This window comes from Oncorhynchus mykiss, chromosome 15 (assembly GCF_013265735.2).
Source record: "Oncorhynchus mykiss isolate Arlee chromosome 15, USDA_OmykA_1.1, whole genome shotgun sequence".
In the NCBI taxonomy this organism is placed as follows: Eukaryota; Metazoa; Chordata; class Actinopteri; order Salmoniformes; family Salmonidae; genus Oncorhynchus; species Oncorhynchus mykiss.
The window spans coordinates 19,231,485-19,249,590 of NC_048579.1; the positions used below are offsets into that span (position 1 = coordinate 19,231,485).

Consider the following 18,106-nt stretch of genomic DNA (forward strand, 5'->3'; position numbering starts at 1 on the left):
TAAGTGATGAATTTCCTGCTAAGTGAATTGCTCACAGTGGCATAGTTTTGCCCAGACATGTTATACATTGACCAAAGAAAATGTCAGGGTGTCCAGCCAGCTGAATGTGAGTTCCAGAAAAAAATGATATAATTCCTGAAAGAGATATCATCACACTGGGATTAGTGTCTGTTTTGCTTATACTCTTTCCATGCAAGTTAGTGTGTACGTTTTTTTAACCTTATTTTACCAGGTAAGTTGACTGAGAACACATTCTCATTTACAGCAACAACCTGAGGAATAGTTACAGGAGAGATGAAAGAGACAATTGTAAACTGGGGATGATTAGGTGGCCGTGATGGTACAGTATAAAGACCAGACTGGGAATTTAGCCAGGACACCAGGGTTAACACCCCTACTCCTACAATAAGTGCCATGGGATCTTTAGTGACCACAGAGAGTCAGATCACTCGTTTAACATCCCATCCAAAAGGGACACACCCTACACAAAGCAATGTTTCCAAACACTGCCCTGGGGAATTGGGATATTTTTTTTTAGACCAGAGGGAAGGGTGCCTCCTACTGGCCCTCAAGCACCACTTCCAGCAGCATCTGGTCTGCCATCCAGAGACTGACCAGGACCAACCCTGCTCAGCTTGCCAGCAGTGGGATGCAGATATATGCAGACAAGACAAAATAAATAAATTAGACTCTCGTCATAGCAGAAAGATTACAACATGTCTTGATGATTGAAAACTTCTGAAAGGACATGGACAGGATTAAGTTGTTATAGACACATCGACATGTGTTTGTGTGAACTGATAATGGCTCCAATATTTCAGGGGATGGACAAGGGTGCTGATTTGTTAGGGCAACGTTTTAAATGTTCTGGGTTCTCCATGGCAACCTAATTGAGGAAATTTTGGGAGGTGGCAGCGTAGCCTAGTGGTTAGAACGTTGGACTAGTAACCAAAAGGTTGCATGTTCAAATTCCTGAGCTGACAAGGTACAAATCTGTTTTTCTGCCCCTGAACAGGCAGTTAACCCACTATTCCTGGCAGTCATTGAAAATAAGATTTTTTCTTAACTGACTTTCCTAGTTAAATAAAGGTCAAATAAAATGTTGTCCATTTGAAACTACCACAGGGGTGCGTAGTTCTCACATTTTGTGTCACTTAGTCTGCTATGATGGGATTAATTTATATGCAAGACACATAGCCAGCTAAAGTAAAGGATGAGAGGGATACCCTTTAATGAGATATCTTGACAAGAAAATATGTTTCCAATGATTTGGAATTGTCTCCAGCAAATTAAAAACTTGCTGAGATGCCGTATCAAGGAAAACGTGGATAAATAAATGAAGGTATACATCACAAAATTCAATTAACACTGAGTGTTGAAGCGTTTATGTTCTGCCATTTTGATTCCCCAAACCAGACATTAAACCAACTCAAGCATGCAGTCTCTCTACTGCATAGTAACGTTAGACTAATAGTCTTAAATGGAATAACAAATGGGTGCTGGCATGGCATTAGAACTGGACACAAAGCATGGAATGAGCCGGAAGAAAGAGAGAGTGAAAGAAGGACGAGGGGAGAGGTTACCTCAACACTAAACAGGTCTGCTCCTTCAGGACAATGGAACACAGGGTGACCAAGATAAAGTGGTTTAATCAGCGGCCTTAGAGAACAGGAGAAAGGAAACAAGGAAGAGAGATGGACGAAAGATAGCGGGCCAGGAGCATCTTTCTCTCTTCACCCAGGGAGAGAACACAGATAACTGCCCCCCTGCTCCCCCCTCTCTCACCCCTCAACCCCACCCCTCTTCCTGGAAACAACTTGAGCCACATCCCAGGGGAAAAGCTAGGACACAGATGCAGGCTACCGAGGAGGGAGCAGGACAAAGCGTGCTGCCCTACAAGAAGGACTTGAGTGTGCTGCAATCACCCGAGCTGGGATGGGACTGTCCATTTAACCTTGCGAAAAGCCCCTAGATAAGAGCCGGAACACAATGGAACCCATTCATTATTCGCTCAGAGGCTGGATGACACAAGGCCTGAGGAGGAGGAGAGGAGGAGACAGAGAGGAATGTGCATTTGTCCGAGCTTGTACCACACACTGTCTAATTCACTCTTTGCTTTTCTTTAGAGAGCAGAGAGGGTGTCGGAAAGGTGTTTGGAGGTTGTGAGAGTTTTCATCCAACACATCCCATGGCATGAAGATCATCCAGTGCAGTACACTAGTGGATGTGTTTGGACTTGTCTCCAATGTTTGATACTGTAGCTGTATGTGTAACAGTGGCAACAGGGGTGGTGAAGGCCACAGATTGTCCAGACAGATATTATTGACTAAAGACAGAGGGGATTATGGGAGAAAAAAAAATTAGGAGGAAAGTTTCATGGACTAATATCTAACACGGATGAAGTTCTCTTTCCAGCAAGAAAACAACACAGACACAATACCTGCTAACACACAAACACACGCACGCGCATGCACACACATACACTTCATTCTGCTACTGGACCATTCATCCATGGTTACCAGTGAAAGGTATTTCTGTCATTTGGCGGCCAAACCCTACGTGTGGGTGCCTATATTTGTTTTCAATGTTGTGTGTGTGAGCATGTGTCTGAGAGGGATAGCAAGAGAGTCTGCCAGGTCTAGTCTGCTGTAAAAGTATGTGTTTTTAGTACCAAAAAAAACACACAGGTCGAGCCCATTCCAACAGGAGACCCCACTCCTGTAGGTCTTGGCAAAACACAGTGCTCATCAATCACTCATTACCTCAACCTGAAGACTTCCCTGTTTTTGGCAGAAGCGTGTGTATATGGTAATTGAGAGGTTTGGGTCTCGTTTGCAGAAGACGCAATAGGCTCTGGGTTGGCCAAGTCTGTTTTACTAGTCAAATGGAACACTAGAACTCAGCGTTTGAGTGAAGGTGGTTAGCATTAAAACTTGGACCAACTTTTCTTTCTATCTGTGTGCAATTGAGATTAATGGCCACTGCTCGATGAAGATTAGCTTTTAATGTTTGATACGTGTTGTAGAGGTGTCATTCGGGTTGACAGAAAATCCTTACTCGTGTCCAAATCTAAATTGCATTCAAAACAAACAACCGCACAAGACGAGCCATGTCAGCAGAGGTCACTGTAACTCAATGTACCACCCTGGAGCAATCATAGTGGCTCACCTCAATGCCCAAGCCCCATAGTCGTTTTGAATAGTAAATCTCAGGGAACCGACTTTTACAAGCTTGCCTATGACATTCTTTATATGTATCAGAGTGTTAATGTGTATATCACACAAGTTACAATTTACTGCAAGTGACAAATACACTGTGTGATGTCTATATGGATTGTCTGAGATGCAGTCACGAATAGTACAGGTTGAATGTCTATGATGTTGATACAAGGTTTCTAAAACACACATTCACTTTTACATAAACCATTTTGTGTTGTGAGATTTCTGAGTTCACAGAAATATTTGAGGCAAAGTGTTTTGGGAATAAATATCTAGTGTTTATTTACACCTCAGTTTATATAAGAACAGGTAGTTAAAAGTCATTTGCCGCTCAAACCACACTAAAAGACAATCCTACGCAATAAGACTACATTTTAAAATAGCTTCATTTACAGTCAGGCAGCAAATAACACATAATTGGGTTGGTTTTGTAAATGCTACCTTCAGATGCAATGAGGTGCTACATTAAAAAACGTAAATGCTACTACAATCCAGATGTCAATCCAATAGCCACGATAAGACTGTAGTTCCATTGACTGTGCGCAGTATAGCATGTGATCCTTCAAGCTGGCTGGGGTTGGAGCCCGGCAACAGCATTTTGCTGTTTGCTCTTAAACGACGTGGTCGGTAACTACAGCAGCAAACACGGCTGGGCTCTAGGCTGACCTTTTTGTTGATGTAATGGAAGCATCCCGATCTTAATCCTGGAAGGATAGTTTAGATAGCTAAACGAGAGGCTGGGGGAGTGGAGGTCAACCGAGATCAACAAGTTGTATGAAGCAGGTCAGAGAAACGACCAGGCTCGCTCCCCCAACAGCAAGACAAAACAAATGAGGGAGAAATCCAATGCTTGTTAAGAACAAACAGCCCCTGGCTTTGTTAGGTGTTCTCACTCGGGACCTGAAACATGGCCTCTTCCCGTCTCTGGACTCCTCTGGTAGAGAGTGTGAAGAATCTGACGTCAGAGCTCCGCTACACGTTAAGCTATTTCCTCTAACCCGGTCTCCCAACAGTCCAAATCTATTTCAATACAATGTGTTTAGCCCCACTGAGCCTTTCACTCACTTGTAAGTTGCTTTAAGGAGTTTATAAGGATAACATGTCCCAATTTATGCAAATAGAGTTGCTAGGTAGAACTCTACATAAGCACCCTTAGAATCAGGACTACAGTCATTTAATTAGTAGCCTAATCATTTTAGCATAATCACAGTTGCAGAGTCTTTTGCATCGTCTCGTTATCTACAGAAAGTTCAAATATAGTAATCTAAGCTTTTCTCATTTTCTCATGCATGTTGAGGACCACTCCAAAATCTTATCCTACTCATGAGCAACAAAAATGGAAGTACATTAGTTCTCTTATGGAGACCAGGAGTTTTCCCTCTTTCTGTGGAACAGTCTCAATTAAATTTGAGATAATTAAACAGGGTGGTGAGATCTCCTTCCAGCACTTCTTTGATTTGCTCCTGCAAGGGGTTTTGCATGATGTGGAGCCCCTTATCCAAGGGGTGGCAGGCCAGCTTCTCCAGCCTGCTGAGCTGGTGCATCTCCTGGGGCACGTTCTGGATGTCGTTGAAGTCCACGTTGAGAAGCTCCAGGCGCGTCAGGCAGCAGATCATCTTGGGGAGCGAGTGGATCTCGTTCCCCTCCACGATGAGGATCTTGAGCTCCACCAGCGCCGCGATGCTATCGGCGATGCACTCCAGCCTGTTGCAGGCCAGGTGGAGGAACACCAGACTCTTCATGATGTAGATGCAGCCGGGGATGTGAACAATTTTGTTGTGGCTGAGGTTGAGTTTGCGCAAGCAGGTCAGGCTGGTGAAGGAAGCGGGGAGGCCAGATATCTTGTTGTTGGTCAGGCTAAGGACCTCCAGCCTAGTGCAGTTTCCCAGCTCCTCTGGGACCTCAGTCAGCTGGTTGCTATAGCAGAACAGGACACGGAGGTGCCTGAGTTGGCTGATCTCCGGGGGTAGGCTGGTCAGCTGGTTCCTTGAAAATAAAAGAGAGCCGCACACTCTAGGAGCTCAGATGCAAAAATGTAATTACCAACATTTCGACAGCCAAGCTGTCTTCATCAGGGTATAATTACAAACACTGCGGGATTACTCGTTTATATAGTGTCAAAAGACACAGGTGTCTGTAATCATGGCCAAGAGTGGCCTAATATCATTGGTTAATTCTCAAATATTAAAATGGCAAAGAACAGCATACAACCAACAAATGGATAGCATATGATCATAGATTCATTTTAGACTACACAAGCTTACAAACAATTACAATGGCAAAGTAACAATAATCACAAGAATGGCTTCAGATCAAAGTCTACGTTGAGACCGAAGGGAGCAAGGGTCTTTAAGTTAAAGATCCAGGCAGCCTCTCGTTTTAACAATAAATGATCAAGGTCACCCCCTCTCCTAGGGTGACATGTTCGATGCCAATATAGCGCAGAGACGAAATCGAGTGGCCTGCCTCCAAAAAGTGGGCCGCAACTGGATAAGTCAAGTTTTTGCAGCTAATGGTGCTACGATGCTCTGAGATACGTACTTTTAATTTGCGCTTTGTTTTACCCACATCATTTTTACCACAAGGACAAGTTATAAGATAAATAACTGCCTTAGTGGAGCACGTAATAACACCTTTGATTGGGATTGATTTCCCTATTTTGTGGGTGTTTGAAGGATCTGGTCAGCTGGTTCCCCCACAGGTTGAGGACCACCAGGTTGCTGAGGATGCTAAGGGCGGGGGGCAGAGCCCGTAGGCAGTTCAACGACAGATTGAGCTCCTCAAGCTTCATCACATCCCACAGTTCCTCTGGGGGTTCCTTGAGGCTGAGGCGGGCCAGGCTCAGCCTGCTGTAGCCCCACTGTTTGTATGTGTGGTTTGGGATCCGCTCCACTGACGTCAAGCTGTCCTCACGCCAGGCACTCTTCCTCACCTGTCTCTTCATCTCCTCCTCCTTGGACTGCTTGGCTCCCATTGATGCTTCTTCAGCAGGATTCCCAATGTCTAGACAACAAGATGTCCAAGAGCATTGCCCGGAAGCCTTAGCTACAGAACCACCTAGACCAATAGGTTTGGCAGCTAAGCAGCTTTGGGCAGAGCTGGGACAGTCAGCATAGACTGTGGACATTCTCACTTTTGGATAATAAATGTCGCTGGATATCCACTTTGTAAGTGCTGGCCAAGTGTCGTGGTGTGTAGCAGAGCAGTAAAAATGTGTGTATTTGTCCAGGGGACAGCTCTGAGGATCTGTGCTGACAAGAGGAGAAGGAGCAGGTGGCTGAAACCAACCGCTAGCCCACACTGACTTGGGCAGCACCCCCACCACAGCCACACTTACTTACTAAGTTTCATCCCCCCGCTGAGGGGGTGTCCAGTACCCCAACAGGGTTGGAGACGGTAGGGGACTTTCTTTGTAGACATTCATTTTATTTTAAAGATTTTGGGAATGTAGCAATAGTGGACTAATAAAATAAAATACCAAAAATACCAATACCAATTTCCTTTGGCTCCCGAGTGGCACAGTGGTCAAAGGCACAGAGGCGTCACTGCAGTCCCTGGTTCAAATCCAGGCTGTATCACATCCGGCCGTGATTGGGAGTCCCGTAGGGCAGCGCACAATTGGCCCAGCGTTGTCCGGGTTTGGCCAGGGGTTGGTCGTCATTGTAAATAAGAATTTGTTCTTAACTGACTTGTCTAGTTAAATAAAGGTTAAATAAATATTAAAACACTTGTTTGGCACCAATATTTACATTTCCATTGGCTTTTTCAATGCTAATTTCATTTGCACATTTGTGATGGGTCTGTAGAATTGAACATAGACAGTCTTGGATCTAACACATGTTGGAGTCACGTATGAGTAACATTCTAATCCACTGGATAGTTGGGGTTAGTTTTTCCTTCAACCCTAAGCACACATAGAACTAGGAGTAGGACATTATCAAAGTCAAAAGTCACCCTCTTTGCAGGAGGTATGGAGAGACATGCACTGAGTTACAAATGGGGCTCTGGTATTTGGCTCAGAACCAAGAGCATTAGTCTAAATCTCAGAGTGTGTCCTGCTGTCATTGAAGTTATTAATTATCTCAAATGCCATTGGAGACCTGTAAGACACTTGAAACCGCATTACTGTACTATTCAGCGTTCTATAGGCCTACACAATGCATGTTTAAATCAAACTTATTTTCATGAGCTAACTGTGTGTGTCAAAGCTCAAAGGACCCCGGGTACCGGCGTTAGTGGAATTCCTCGGGAAATGCAACTCACTTGACAATTTGACCCACAAACTGAGTGCCTCATTCATTCAGCCTTAAATATACTCCCTTAGCCCCCCCACTCCCACCTCCTCCCCCTCAAACCAAAACAGAGAAGTAAAATAAACATATTTGACTTGAAGACTTTTTAACGCTACAGTTGAACAAGGCAGTTCACTGTCTGAATATCTGAACCAATAAAGCAGGGTGTCAAGGCTAAGGTGACTACAGTTGAAGTCGGAAGTTTACATACACTTAGGATGGAGTCAGTAAAACTTGTTTTTCAACCACTCCACAAATGTCTTGTTAACAAACTATAGTTTCGGCAAGTCGGTTAGGACATCTACTTTGTGCATGACACAAGTAATTCTTCCAACAATTGTTTACAGACAGATTATTTCACTTATAATTCACTGTATCACAATTCCAGTGGGTCAGAAGTTTACATACACTAAGTTGACTGTGCCTTTAAACAGCTTGGAAAATTCCAGAAAATTATGTCAGGGCTTTAGAAGCTTCTGATAGGCTAATTGACATCATTTGAGTCAATTGGAGGTGTGTGTACCTGTGGATGTATTTCAAGGCCTACCTTCAAACTCAGTGCCTCTGCTTGACATCATGGGAAAATCAATAGAAATCAGCCAAGACCTCAGAAAATAAATTGTAGACCTCTACAAGTCTGTTTCATCCTTGGAAGCAATTTCCAAACGCCTGAAGGTACCACACAAGTATAAATACGATGGGACCACGCAGCCATCATACCGCTCAGGAAGGAGATTAATTCTGTCTCCTAGAGATGAAGTACTTTGGTGAGAAAAGTACAAATCAATCCCAGAACAACGGCAAAGGACATTGTGAAGATGCTGGAGAAAAGAGGTACAAAAGTGTCTAGATCCACAGTAAAACGAGTCCTATATCGACATAACCTGAAAGAAAAGAGGTACAAAAGTGTCTAGATCCACAGTAAAACGAGTCCTATATCGACATAACCTGAAAGGCTGCTCAGCAAGGAAGAAGCCACTGCTCCAAAACCGCCATAAAAAAGCCAGACTACGGTTTGCAACTGCACATGGGGACAAAGATCGTACTTTTTTGAGAAATGTCTTCTGGTCTGATGAAACAAAAATGGAACTGTTTGGCCATAATGACCATCGTTATGTTTGGAGGGAAAAGGGGGAGGCTTGCAAGCCGAAGAACACCATCCCAACCGTGAAGCACTTGGGTGGCAGCATCATGTTGTGGGGGTGCTTTGCTGCAGGAGGGACTGGTGCACTTCACAAAATAGATGACATCATGAGGAAAGAAAATTATGTGGATATATTGAAGCAACATCTCAAGACATCAGTCAGCAAGTTAAAGCTTGGTCGCAAATGGGTCTGCCAAATGGACAATGAACCCAAGCATACTTCCAAAGTTGTGGCAAAATGGCTTAATGACAACAAAGTCAAGGTATTGGAGTGGCCATCACAAAGCCCTGACCTCAAATTTATAGAAAATTTGTGGGCAGAACTGAAAAAGCGTGTGCGAGCAAGGAGGCCTACATACCTGACTCAGTTACACCAACTCTATCAGGAGGAATGGGCCAAAATTCACCCAACTTATTGTGGGAAGTTTGTGGAAGGCTACCCAAAACGTTTGACCCAAGTGAAGAAATGTAAAGGTAATGCTACCAAATACAAATTGAGTGTATGTAAACTTCTGACCCACTGGGAATGTGATGAAAGAAATCATTCTGTGTCACTACTTCGGCCGAAGGCGGTCCCTCTCCTTGTTTGGGAGGAGTTCGGCGGTCGATGTCACCGACCTTCTAGCCATCGCCGATCCACTTTTCATTTTCCATTTGTTTTGTTTTTGTTTTATACACCTGGTTTCAATTCCCCAATTACATGTTCATTATGTAACCCTCTGTTTTCCCCATGGTTTTTGTGCATGATTGTTTTATGTATGTTCGGTCCGTTATTGTGGGCTCGGTATTACGACATGTTATTGGAATATTTGAGTAAAGTTACTTGTGTTACTCATCTCTGCTGTCCTGCACCTGACTCCTCTGCACCAGCTACACCCAGACCACTACATTATCTCTACTATTATTCTGACATTTCCTAAAACAGGAATGTTTTACTAGGATTAAATGTCAGGAATTGTGAAAAACTGAGTTTAAATGTATTTGGCTAAGGTGTATGTAAACTTCTGACAACTGTGTATATGGACTACACACATTAATATATAGGTCATGTTATGTTCATCAATAAATATCTAATCCAGTGAGCACAGTTTTGAGAAACAGAAAATTATCAAAATAATCGCATCTCTACTGTTGTTATTCCTGCATGAGAAGAGAGTGGATACCTGTTCCAGATTTAATTTCACCATCCTCACTTTTTCAATAATTTATCAATCATGAGATCATCATAAAAAGATTGCACTGCGCTGTAAAAGCAACATTACTGGTGCATTGTATATCCAAAGATCTGTCTTTCTGGTTTATGCCATATACTGAAAGCACTAGCAGTCTGCAGGTAGGGTGCTGGTATTGATGCAGAATGACAGAAAGAGACAGGAATCTTATCACTCAGGCCTTTCGGCTATCATTGAGCATGGTGCCACTGATAAGCCCAGGATGCCCCCTCTCCGACGGAAAAAAAGCAGGAAGGATTATTCCTGGCCCTGAGGAATCCCAGAATCCTGTAATCAGAGCCAGATCATTGTTTTCCCTAGGGGAAGATTTTGGAAGAAGCAGCACCCAATTCCCTGGCTACTGTCTCTGATCGTATGTACTGAAATAAACGTACTGTCTCTGATTGGATGGACTGAAATAAACTAAGAGTCAGCAGACGAGAGATGGGTCTCTTTGAAAGTATTGTTCATGCATGGTTTGTGTTGGTGTCGTACCTGCCGGGATCAGATTAGCTATCACCACCGGCGGCTGATCACAAACCGCCTCGTTCCGCCGTGTTTATCCCGGGAAATAGATTCAAGACAGGGAAGAGTGTCTGGTAGCTGATTATGTGCTACCAGCTAGTTATTCTGGTGTTGTCGGAAATTATGAATGCCAATTATCCACGTGCAGTGTCTTGACTGAGGACCTCATTTGCATAGCTTTCCTTGCCAAGTTTTGGGAAAAGTTTGATAGGGGTTTGTGTTTGTGTTTGTTGGGATTTGGAGATTGGTCACGCATTCACAAGCAGGCAGAGTTGGCTACTGATACGTTTTATGTTTGAAACCTATGGCTTGCCTTCTGGTGAAACACAGACCTGATGAGGAACACAAATTAGTCTGAAGAAGACATCAGGACATCATATGTTATAGCAAACTGTCAGTCGAGGACACAGTCGATGACGTGGCATGCAACCATTGGTTGATGCATGCAACGTCTGAGCAGGGGAACTTGACCAGTGTCAAGGCCAAATGGTAAGAAGATTAGTCACGCAAGCAAACTGTTGAGGTTGCCCTAGTCGACCACTCAACACAAGTCTATAGTAAGGAAATTCAATAAAGCATGACGAAGATGAAATATTTCCATTAAATATTTCCATTTATGGTAATTGTGTACCTTTCTTTTTCTCTCTCCAGTCAGTTTATTTTGGCTTTAGTAGAAAATTGTCAGGTTACACTGTGAGTAAATGTTTCGTGGGGGATTTAACCATAAATAACTGTTAATTAACTATCCGTACTACACCACCTTTTTTATAGATGAGGTGAAGTCCTCGGGACTAATCTAAAATACACAGGTTCTTTACATCAGGGGGTGGAGTATGAGCATGATCAGGCCAGAAATATTCAAAAATATATGTTTTATTCATAATCTCAATTACTCAATGAAAGCTTCTCATGGACACCATCTTCAGCGCCTAACGCTCTGTACAATCAATTCTGACGCTGCTGGACACAAGCACAACAGGTTAAATCATCCTCTGAGTTTCAATATTACGTAGACATTCAATTAATGTATTAAGTTTTCATCGATATTCTTATTTCTGGCCAACGAAGGCGCACCATGAGAAAAGGGGAACAGATACCAGTGGCTACGGGCAACCTTGCCATAAACATGCCTGTATCACCTTATCAGAAGCACGTAATCAATGACATCCAAATTGTCACTTCATCGAACAACCACCTGAGGTTGAAGAGGCACTGTTGCACCTTCTTCATCACACTGTCTGTGTGGCTGGACCATTTCAGGTTGTCAGTGATGTGCACGTCAAGGAACTTGAAGCTTTTCAACCTCTCCACTGCAGCCACGTCGATGAGGATGGGGGCGTGCTCTGTTTGCTGTCTCCTGAAGTCCACGATCAGTTCCTTCGTTTTGTTGACGTTGAGGATGTTTTCCAGGCACCATGCAACCATGGCCCTCACCTCCTCCATGTAGGCTGTCTTGTCTTTGTTGGTAATCAGGCCTGCCACTCGTGTCATCTGCAAACTTGATAATGGTGTTGGAGTCGGGCTTGGCCATGCAGTCATGGTTTGACAGGGATTACAGGAGAGGGCTAAGCACACACCTTGGTGGGGCCCCTGTTTTCAGGATCAGCATGGCGGAGATGTTGTTGCCCGACCTAAGGTCGGGCTGTCAGGAAGTCTAGGACCCAGTTCCACAGGGCGGGTTTCAGAACCAGAGCCCCGAGCTTAGTGATGAGCTTGAATGTCACTATGATATTGAAGGCTGAGCTGTGGTCGATGAACAGCATTCTTACATAGGCATTCCTCTAGTCCAGATGGGATAGGGTAGTGTGCAGTGCGATGGCGATTGTGTCATCCGTGGATCTGTTGGGGAGGTATGCAAATTGTAGTGGGTAAGGAGGAGGTGATGTGATCCTTAACTAGCCTCTCAAAGCACTTCATGATGACAGAAGTGAGTGCTACAGGGCGATAATTCAATTACTTTTGTTTTCTTGGATACAGGAAGAATGGTGGACATTTTGAAGCAAGGGGGGACAACAGACTGGTATAGGGAGAGATTGAATATGTCCGTAAACACTCTAGTCAGCTGGTCTGCACATGCTCTGAGGACCATCAAAAGCTGGGACCGAGAGACTGAAAAACAGAAACAGAATCTCCAGGCCATCAGACTTAAATAGTCATCACTAACTGGCTTCTGCCCAGTACCCTACCCTGAACTTAGTCACTGTTACTAGCTGGTACTCCAACCTGCACCTTAGAGCCTGCTGCCTTATTTACAAAGTCATTGAACTCTTAAATAATGTTTAAATACTGTTTTACTCAATTCATATGTGTATATACTGTATTCCAGTCATGGCTCATCCTATATAACTACTGCTGTACACACCTTTCCTAGTCATATACTGTCCACACTGTCTATACACACTGTTTTATGCGAACATATACAATATAAAGTTGTTTTCCGAAGAGGGGGTGTGGGGCAGGCCTAAAATACAAATAAATCATTTCAAACCCAATAGACAAGCCTAATGAAACTACAACGAACTCTTATCGACTATGGATTTTTTTTTAAATACATAACAACTCAAAATATGACTGAGACATACAATACTCAACAGTGTAGTCCAGAACTGGCACAACTTGCTATAACTAACAATACAAAACAATACACTAAAATGAAGAAATATCAGAATGAGCAATGTCAGAGTCTGGAATATGTATATATATTTATGGTGTATTCTTTTGTATTGTTAGGTATACTGCTCTGTTGGAGCTAGTAACATAAGCATAACATTGGACAAATATGTGTACGTGACCAAGAAGGCTACACTGCACACGTACTAGGGCGTGTGGGGCCTGATCTAGAATAATTTGGCTGCTCTAAATTATTTTGAAGATCAGGTTGATCATAGCCTCGAGTAATTAACCTATTTTCGACACAATTGGCTGGAAAGCCCCAATGCTTTGGGAAGCTTCGTTTCCCCATCACTACTTTGGTTTAGGCCACGGTCGCCACACCCATTCTCCCCAGGCTCGCCAGCCTGCACAGTAAGGGGATCCCCTGAATGGATCAAACAGACAAGTATCTATACCTTAGGCCACAGTTGTGCCAATTCCTCTTAGTTCCTGTAATGGTTCAGAGTCTCCCGGTGCACTGATTCTATTAGCTATGAAATATTTTCAATTTCCCACATTCTCCCGCGACTTAAACCATATTTTCCATTTTTATTCATCCCTATATTCAGCAGGGGACTATTTAATATCTGAAGTGTAATTTCTTAATCTAGCTCTGCAGCCATAACAAGAGGCAAATAGAATAAAAATAATGTGCAGATAGAGTGGTATGATGAATAGAAAGGAGGATATCAGCCCCACAGGCTATGACACAACATAAAGATGCCATTTGTAATGTTCCCTGAGAGGTGGTGGGGGAAAGTGACGTATGACCACAGTATACGGTTAATGCAGTTACAAAGTACCCAAATCGGGTTTGGCCTGTTGAAACAGCATCTGAGGATAAAAAACAATTGTTCTTCTGACAGGCGCTCGCCATGATGATGAAGTACTGCTGTGCAGCCTAACTAGGCCCCACCTGGGGAGACACACACATTACAAACACAGTCGAGCATGGAGCCTCACCGGAGAGGGAAGGTAGATAGATATGCTGTGTTTTACCTCTGTTCATTATATTAATCTGTTACTCTGTCTGTCTGTCGGACTTCACATGACTTCAACCATCTTAATGACATCACCTGACAGACACTAGTATCCTCAGATGAGTCAATGAGCCAGCTCCCGGAGTTCCACTTCAGCGTCTGATTGATGTGATTGAGGTACCTGGGCTCTTTCTGCATACACACATGTCCTGCCCTGGTGCCATTAGCAGTGGAGGACCAGCTGGAAAAAGCGGCCACTACCCATGGGCACCCAAATTGGTAGAGCGGCCGTTCGGTGCCAGTGCCAAGCAGGACTTGCAGAGCGGGATAATGGTGCCAACGGTGAGGATCTGCAAATGGGCTTCAGCTGCTGCTTCCATGGCTAATGAAGAGCAGCCTCCAAGCCTCAGCCTGACTCATTATGACTCTCTGATTCTCCCCAGACAGAGAAAGACGTAGAGTAGGGACAGATGTGATTACACTTCCTTGAAAAGACGAGAGAGAGAGAGAAAGAAATGGAGAAAAAGGAGGAAAGAGGTAGAGACAGCACTTGACACAGGTCAAGTTTGAGTATTTCTACAGTCTAGGAATGTTGTTAGATGACTCTGAAGTACTACTGATGATGACAGTGAATGTGTACGACTAATCCCAAATCACCACAAGATGGCGCAGCAGATCAGAGTGCAGATTGCTCTTGTCCAGTATGGTGTACTGCTCCACCTTTTCCCTCAAAACAAGACATTTATCCTCTAACCTAGAAATGAGGTTTCCCCATGCCCTAGCCCTGTCCAACCCAGTCCTAATCTGCAAAGGAAGGCATAGTGACACCTCAGCGGTTGTGACCACTGTGTGGCTCCTTGAGAGTATCATGGCACAAGGCGAGACCCAGATGCAGACACAGGAGGAAGATGGATGGAGTCTTACAATGTTTAATAATCCAAAGGGGTAGGCAAGAGAATGGTTGAGGACAGGCAAAAGGTCAAAACATATATTGCATTGGTCACAATAAATACATAACAATAGAATACATTACAAGTCACAGGGGATGTTATGTCGGTAACCCATTGGTGCAGAACTACGCTACTACATTGCTATACTAATATCAGAATAATACTGTGTCTTTGGGACTGTGCTTTCATGCCTCTATCCATCTCCTCTGTATGACAGATAAGGCGTATCCAGACCAGACACTGACCTTCTGGGCCCAGTTTATAAACTCGCTGTCCCATTCTCTTGCAGATAATCAAGCCATGAAGTCATAACATAGAGCCCTCTTCTGAACGGAGCAATGATAGTGTACCTGATTTAACCCCTTGTCACCTTATCAATAGAACCATGTGTGCTGTCTGTCTGTCTGTCTGTCTGTCTGTCTGTCTGTCTGTCTGTCTGTCTGTCTGTCTGTCTGTCTGTCTGTCTGTCTGTCTGTCTGTCTGTCTGTCTGTCTGTCTGTCTGTCTGTCTGTCTGTCTGTCTGTCTGTCTGTCTGTCTGTCTGTCTGTCTGTCTGTCTGTACCTATGGTGGTTATGTTCAATGTCCCTTATATTTATACAAACACCCACCAACCTCTTTCCTCAGTCTGGCCTAATATGTTCCTCCCTGATAGAAGCTGCTGTAGATACAGATACAGACTAAACATCCTGGTTAAAACATGCATCACTCAGTGTCGATTTTAGCATGTAAATCTTGGTGGGGCAAACTAAATTGTTAAGATGCATACCAGCAAAGCCACTACACAACACAACACAACACTAAACAATACAGTAATTGCACTATAACGGTGACAAACGTTTAGGGCCTACATAAAGCTGTCCCAACAGTAGAGCTTTCTTTTCAGCACCATGGAGTGAATCCTTACCTCCGCTATACCTGGCTATCAGCGGACCGTTGTCTGGCAGTGAAACAGTTCATTCAGCCTCATTTAGCTGATATAGCTGACTTGCTTAAACAAATGTGGTTTCTACTGACAATTGAGATGTACAAACTATGGCATAAGAGAACGACGAATGGATAAGAGGCAATCCGTAATTTCGATTGAGACTTTAATGAGCTCGCTAGGATGGACGCACAGTAGTCAATATAACTATTTGTTCAGCACTTTTAAAATGTACAGCAACACAATTCAGAACATGAGTCGTTCTTACAGTATTCTCCCTGTACACCAAGTCAGAACCGTAGGATAAGTAAAAGGGGCATATAATTTTTATTGAACTAGGCAAGTCAGTTAAGAACAAATTCTTATTTACAATGACGGCCTACCCTGGCCAAACCCGGACAACGCTGTGCCAATTGTGCGCCGTCCTATGTGACTCCCAATCATGGCCGGATATGATACAGCCTGGAATTGAACCAGGGACTGTAGTGACACCTCTTGTACTGATATGCAGTGCCTTCGACCCCTGCGTCACTCGGAAGCAGATAAAGAAAGCTCTTACAATATTCAATGATTACATTTCTCTAAAACAGGCTATAGGCTACATGTGCACCTCCAAGTCAGAACGGTAGGCTAAGTTATGAGGGGAAAGGGACCAAATTATTAGGGTGACGCACATGGGCTACTAACAGCTTACTTCACGACACACACTTAATATTATTTTCCTAGCTATAGTATACATTTTTTCCTTGCATATTATATAATTTATGCAGCAGCATACAAGACATTTTAGGACTCACATTGTTGTGCTTGAATGGGAAGTTGGTGCGGCAGTCCTTCTTGTGGGCAAATTTTTTAATCAAACTTTGTCATCCAGTCTGGAATTCTCTAGATTTATGGTGCTTTCAAGACAACTCTGAAAAAAACAAGGTTGAATCATAACGTCAGTGATCTTCAGGTCGGAGCTCTAGAAAGAGGCCGAGTTCGTGACTTGGAATTCCGAGTTGGATGACCATGTAAAATGTTTTTTCCCAGTCGGAGCTCGTTTTTTTCGAGGTTCACAGTTGTCTTGAACTCACTGAAGTCTGAGATTTCCCAGTTCCGAGTTTCTAGATGTTTTGAAAGCGGCAGAAGTCATGTTACATTGACAGCATGGCCAATGTATTCAACTTTTTCTGGTCCATGGTGTTGTATGTGAATGTTCATCCTTTTAAGCTTGGAAACCCAGACTTGGATCACACACACACTCCACTGAATAACAACCTAGTGATTGCTTTGCAACGCTTGTAGTTAGCCACTGACTCCTTCCAAACCACTCATTATTGAATTTGTGATTTCCAACTTGTTGTGTAATGTTTATGTCCAATGGTCGATGAGCACCGATACATTTTATCTATAATTTCAAATAAAATGACAAAGATTGAAAAGGATTGGCCTGTAGATTTTCGAATTGATTCATGACGATGACTGCTTGTCTAGCTTGCTAGCTAAGATTTTGAAAGTATGATGTTGACATGATCAGTCCAATCAAAGGTATGGTAGATATAAGGTGATTTGACATCATTTTATCTGTGGCCAATGACCTTTAGCCTTCTTGGATGGGCACTTCTAATGTAAATCTATATTAGCATCCAAGGGGCTTGAATTTTCAAGCTCTCCCTGTAGATTTTGCTGTGACGTAGTGTCCCCATGAGTGACAGAACACTGAGCCAATCACGGCGCAACCAGAGAACATTACCAACCCCTATGCTCCGTATTTTCCACTGGATGCCCCACCACCACAGAAAGCACTGAGCTAGGCTGAAACACCTGCATTTTGGAGCAGCCTTACTCAAGAAAGCAAAAAAGAGACCCTGTTTGTATGTGGCTTTATTAACTCAAAGATATACAGTGCCTTGCGAAAGTATTCGGCCCCCTTGAACTTTGCGACCTTTTGCCACATTTCAGGCTTCAAACATAAAGATATAAAACTGTATTTTTTTGTGAAGAATCAACAACAAGTGGGACACAATCATGAAGTGGAACGACATTTATTGGATATTTCAAACTTTTTTAACAAATCAAAAACTGAAAAATTGGACGTGCAAAATTATTAAGCCCCCTTAAGTTAATACTTTGTAGCGCCACCTTTTGCTGCGATTACAGCTGTAAGTCGCTTGGGGTATGTCTCTATCAGTTTTGCACATCGAGAGACTGAAATGTTTTCCCATTCCT

General features: G+C 43.4%; 1 protein-coding gene across 1 annotated transcript; it reads right to left on the minus strand.

Annotated features, from left to right (window-relative positions):
- Positions 1-4,615: 4,615 nt before the first annotated feature.
- Positions 4,616-6,192, minus strand: LOC110490936 (leucine-rich repeat-containing protein 30-like). The gene is made up of 2 exons (XM_021564356.2): positions 5,918-6,192; positions 4,616-5,204 (listed from the first exon to the last, which is right to left on the minus strand). The coding sequence occupies exons 1-2, from the start codon at positions 6,190-6,192 to the stop codon at positions 4,616-4,618; spliced, it is 864 nt and encodes a 287-aa protein (XP_021420031.2).
- Positions 6,193-18,106: the final 11,914 nt, after the last annotated feature.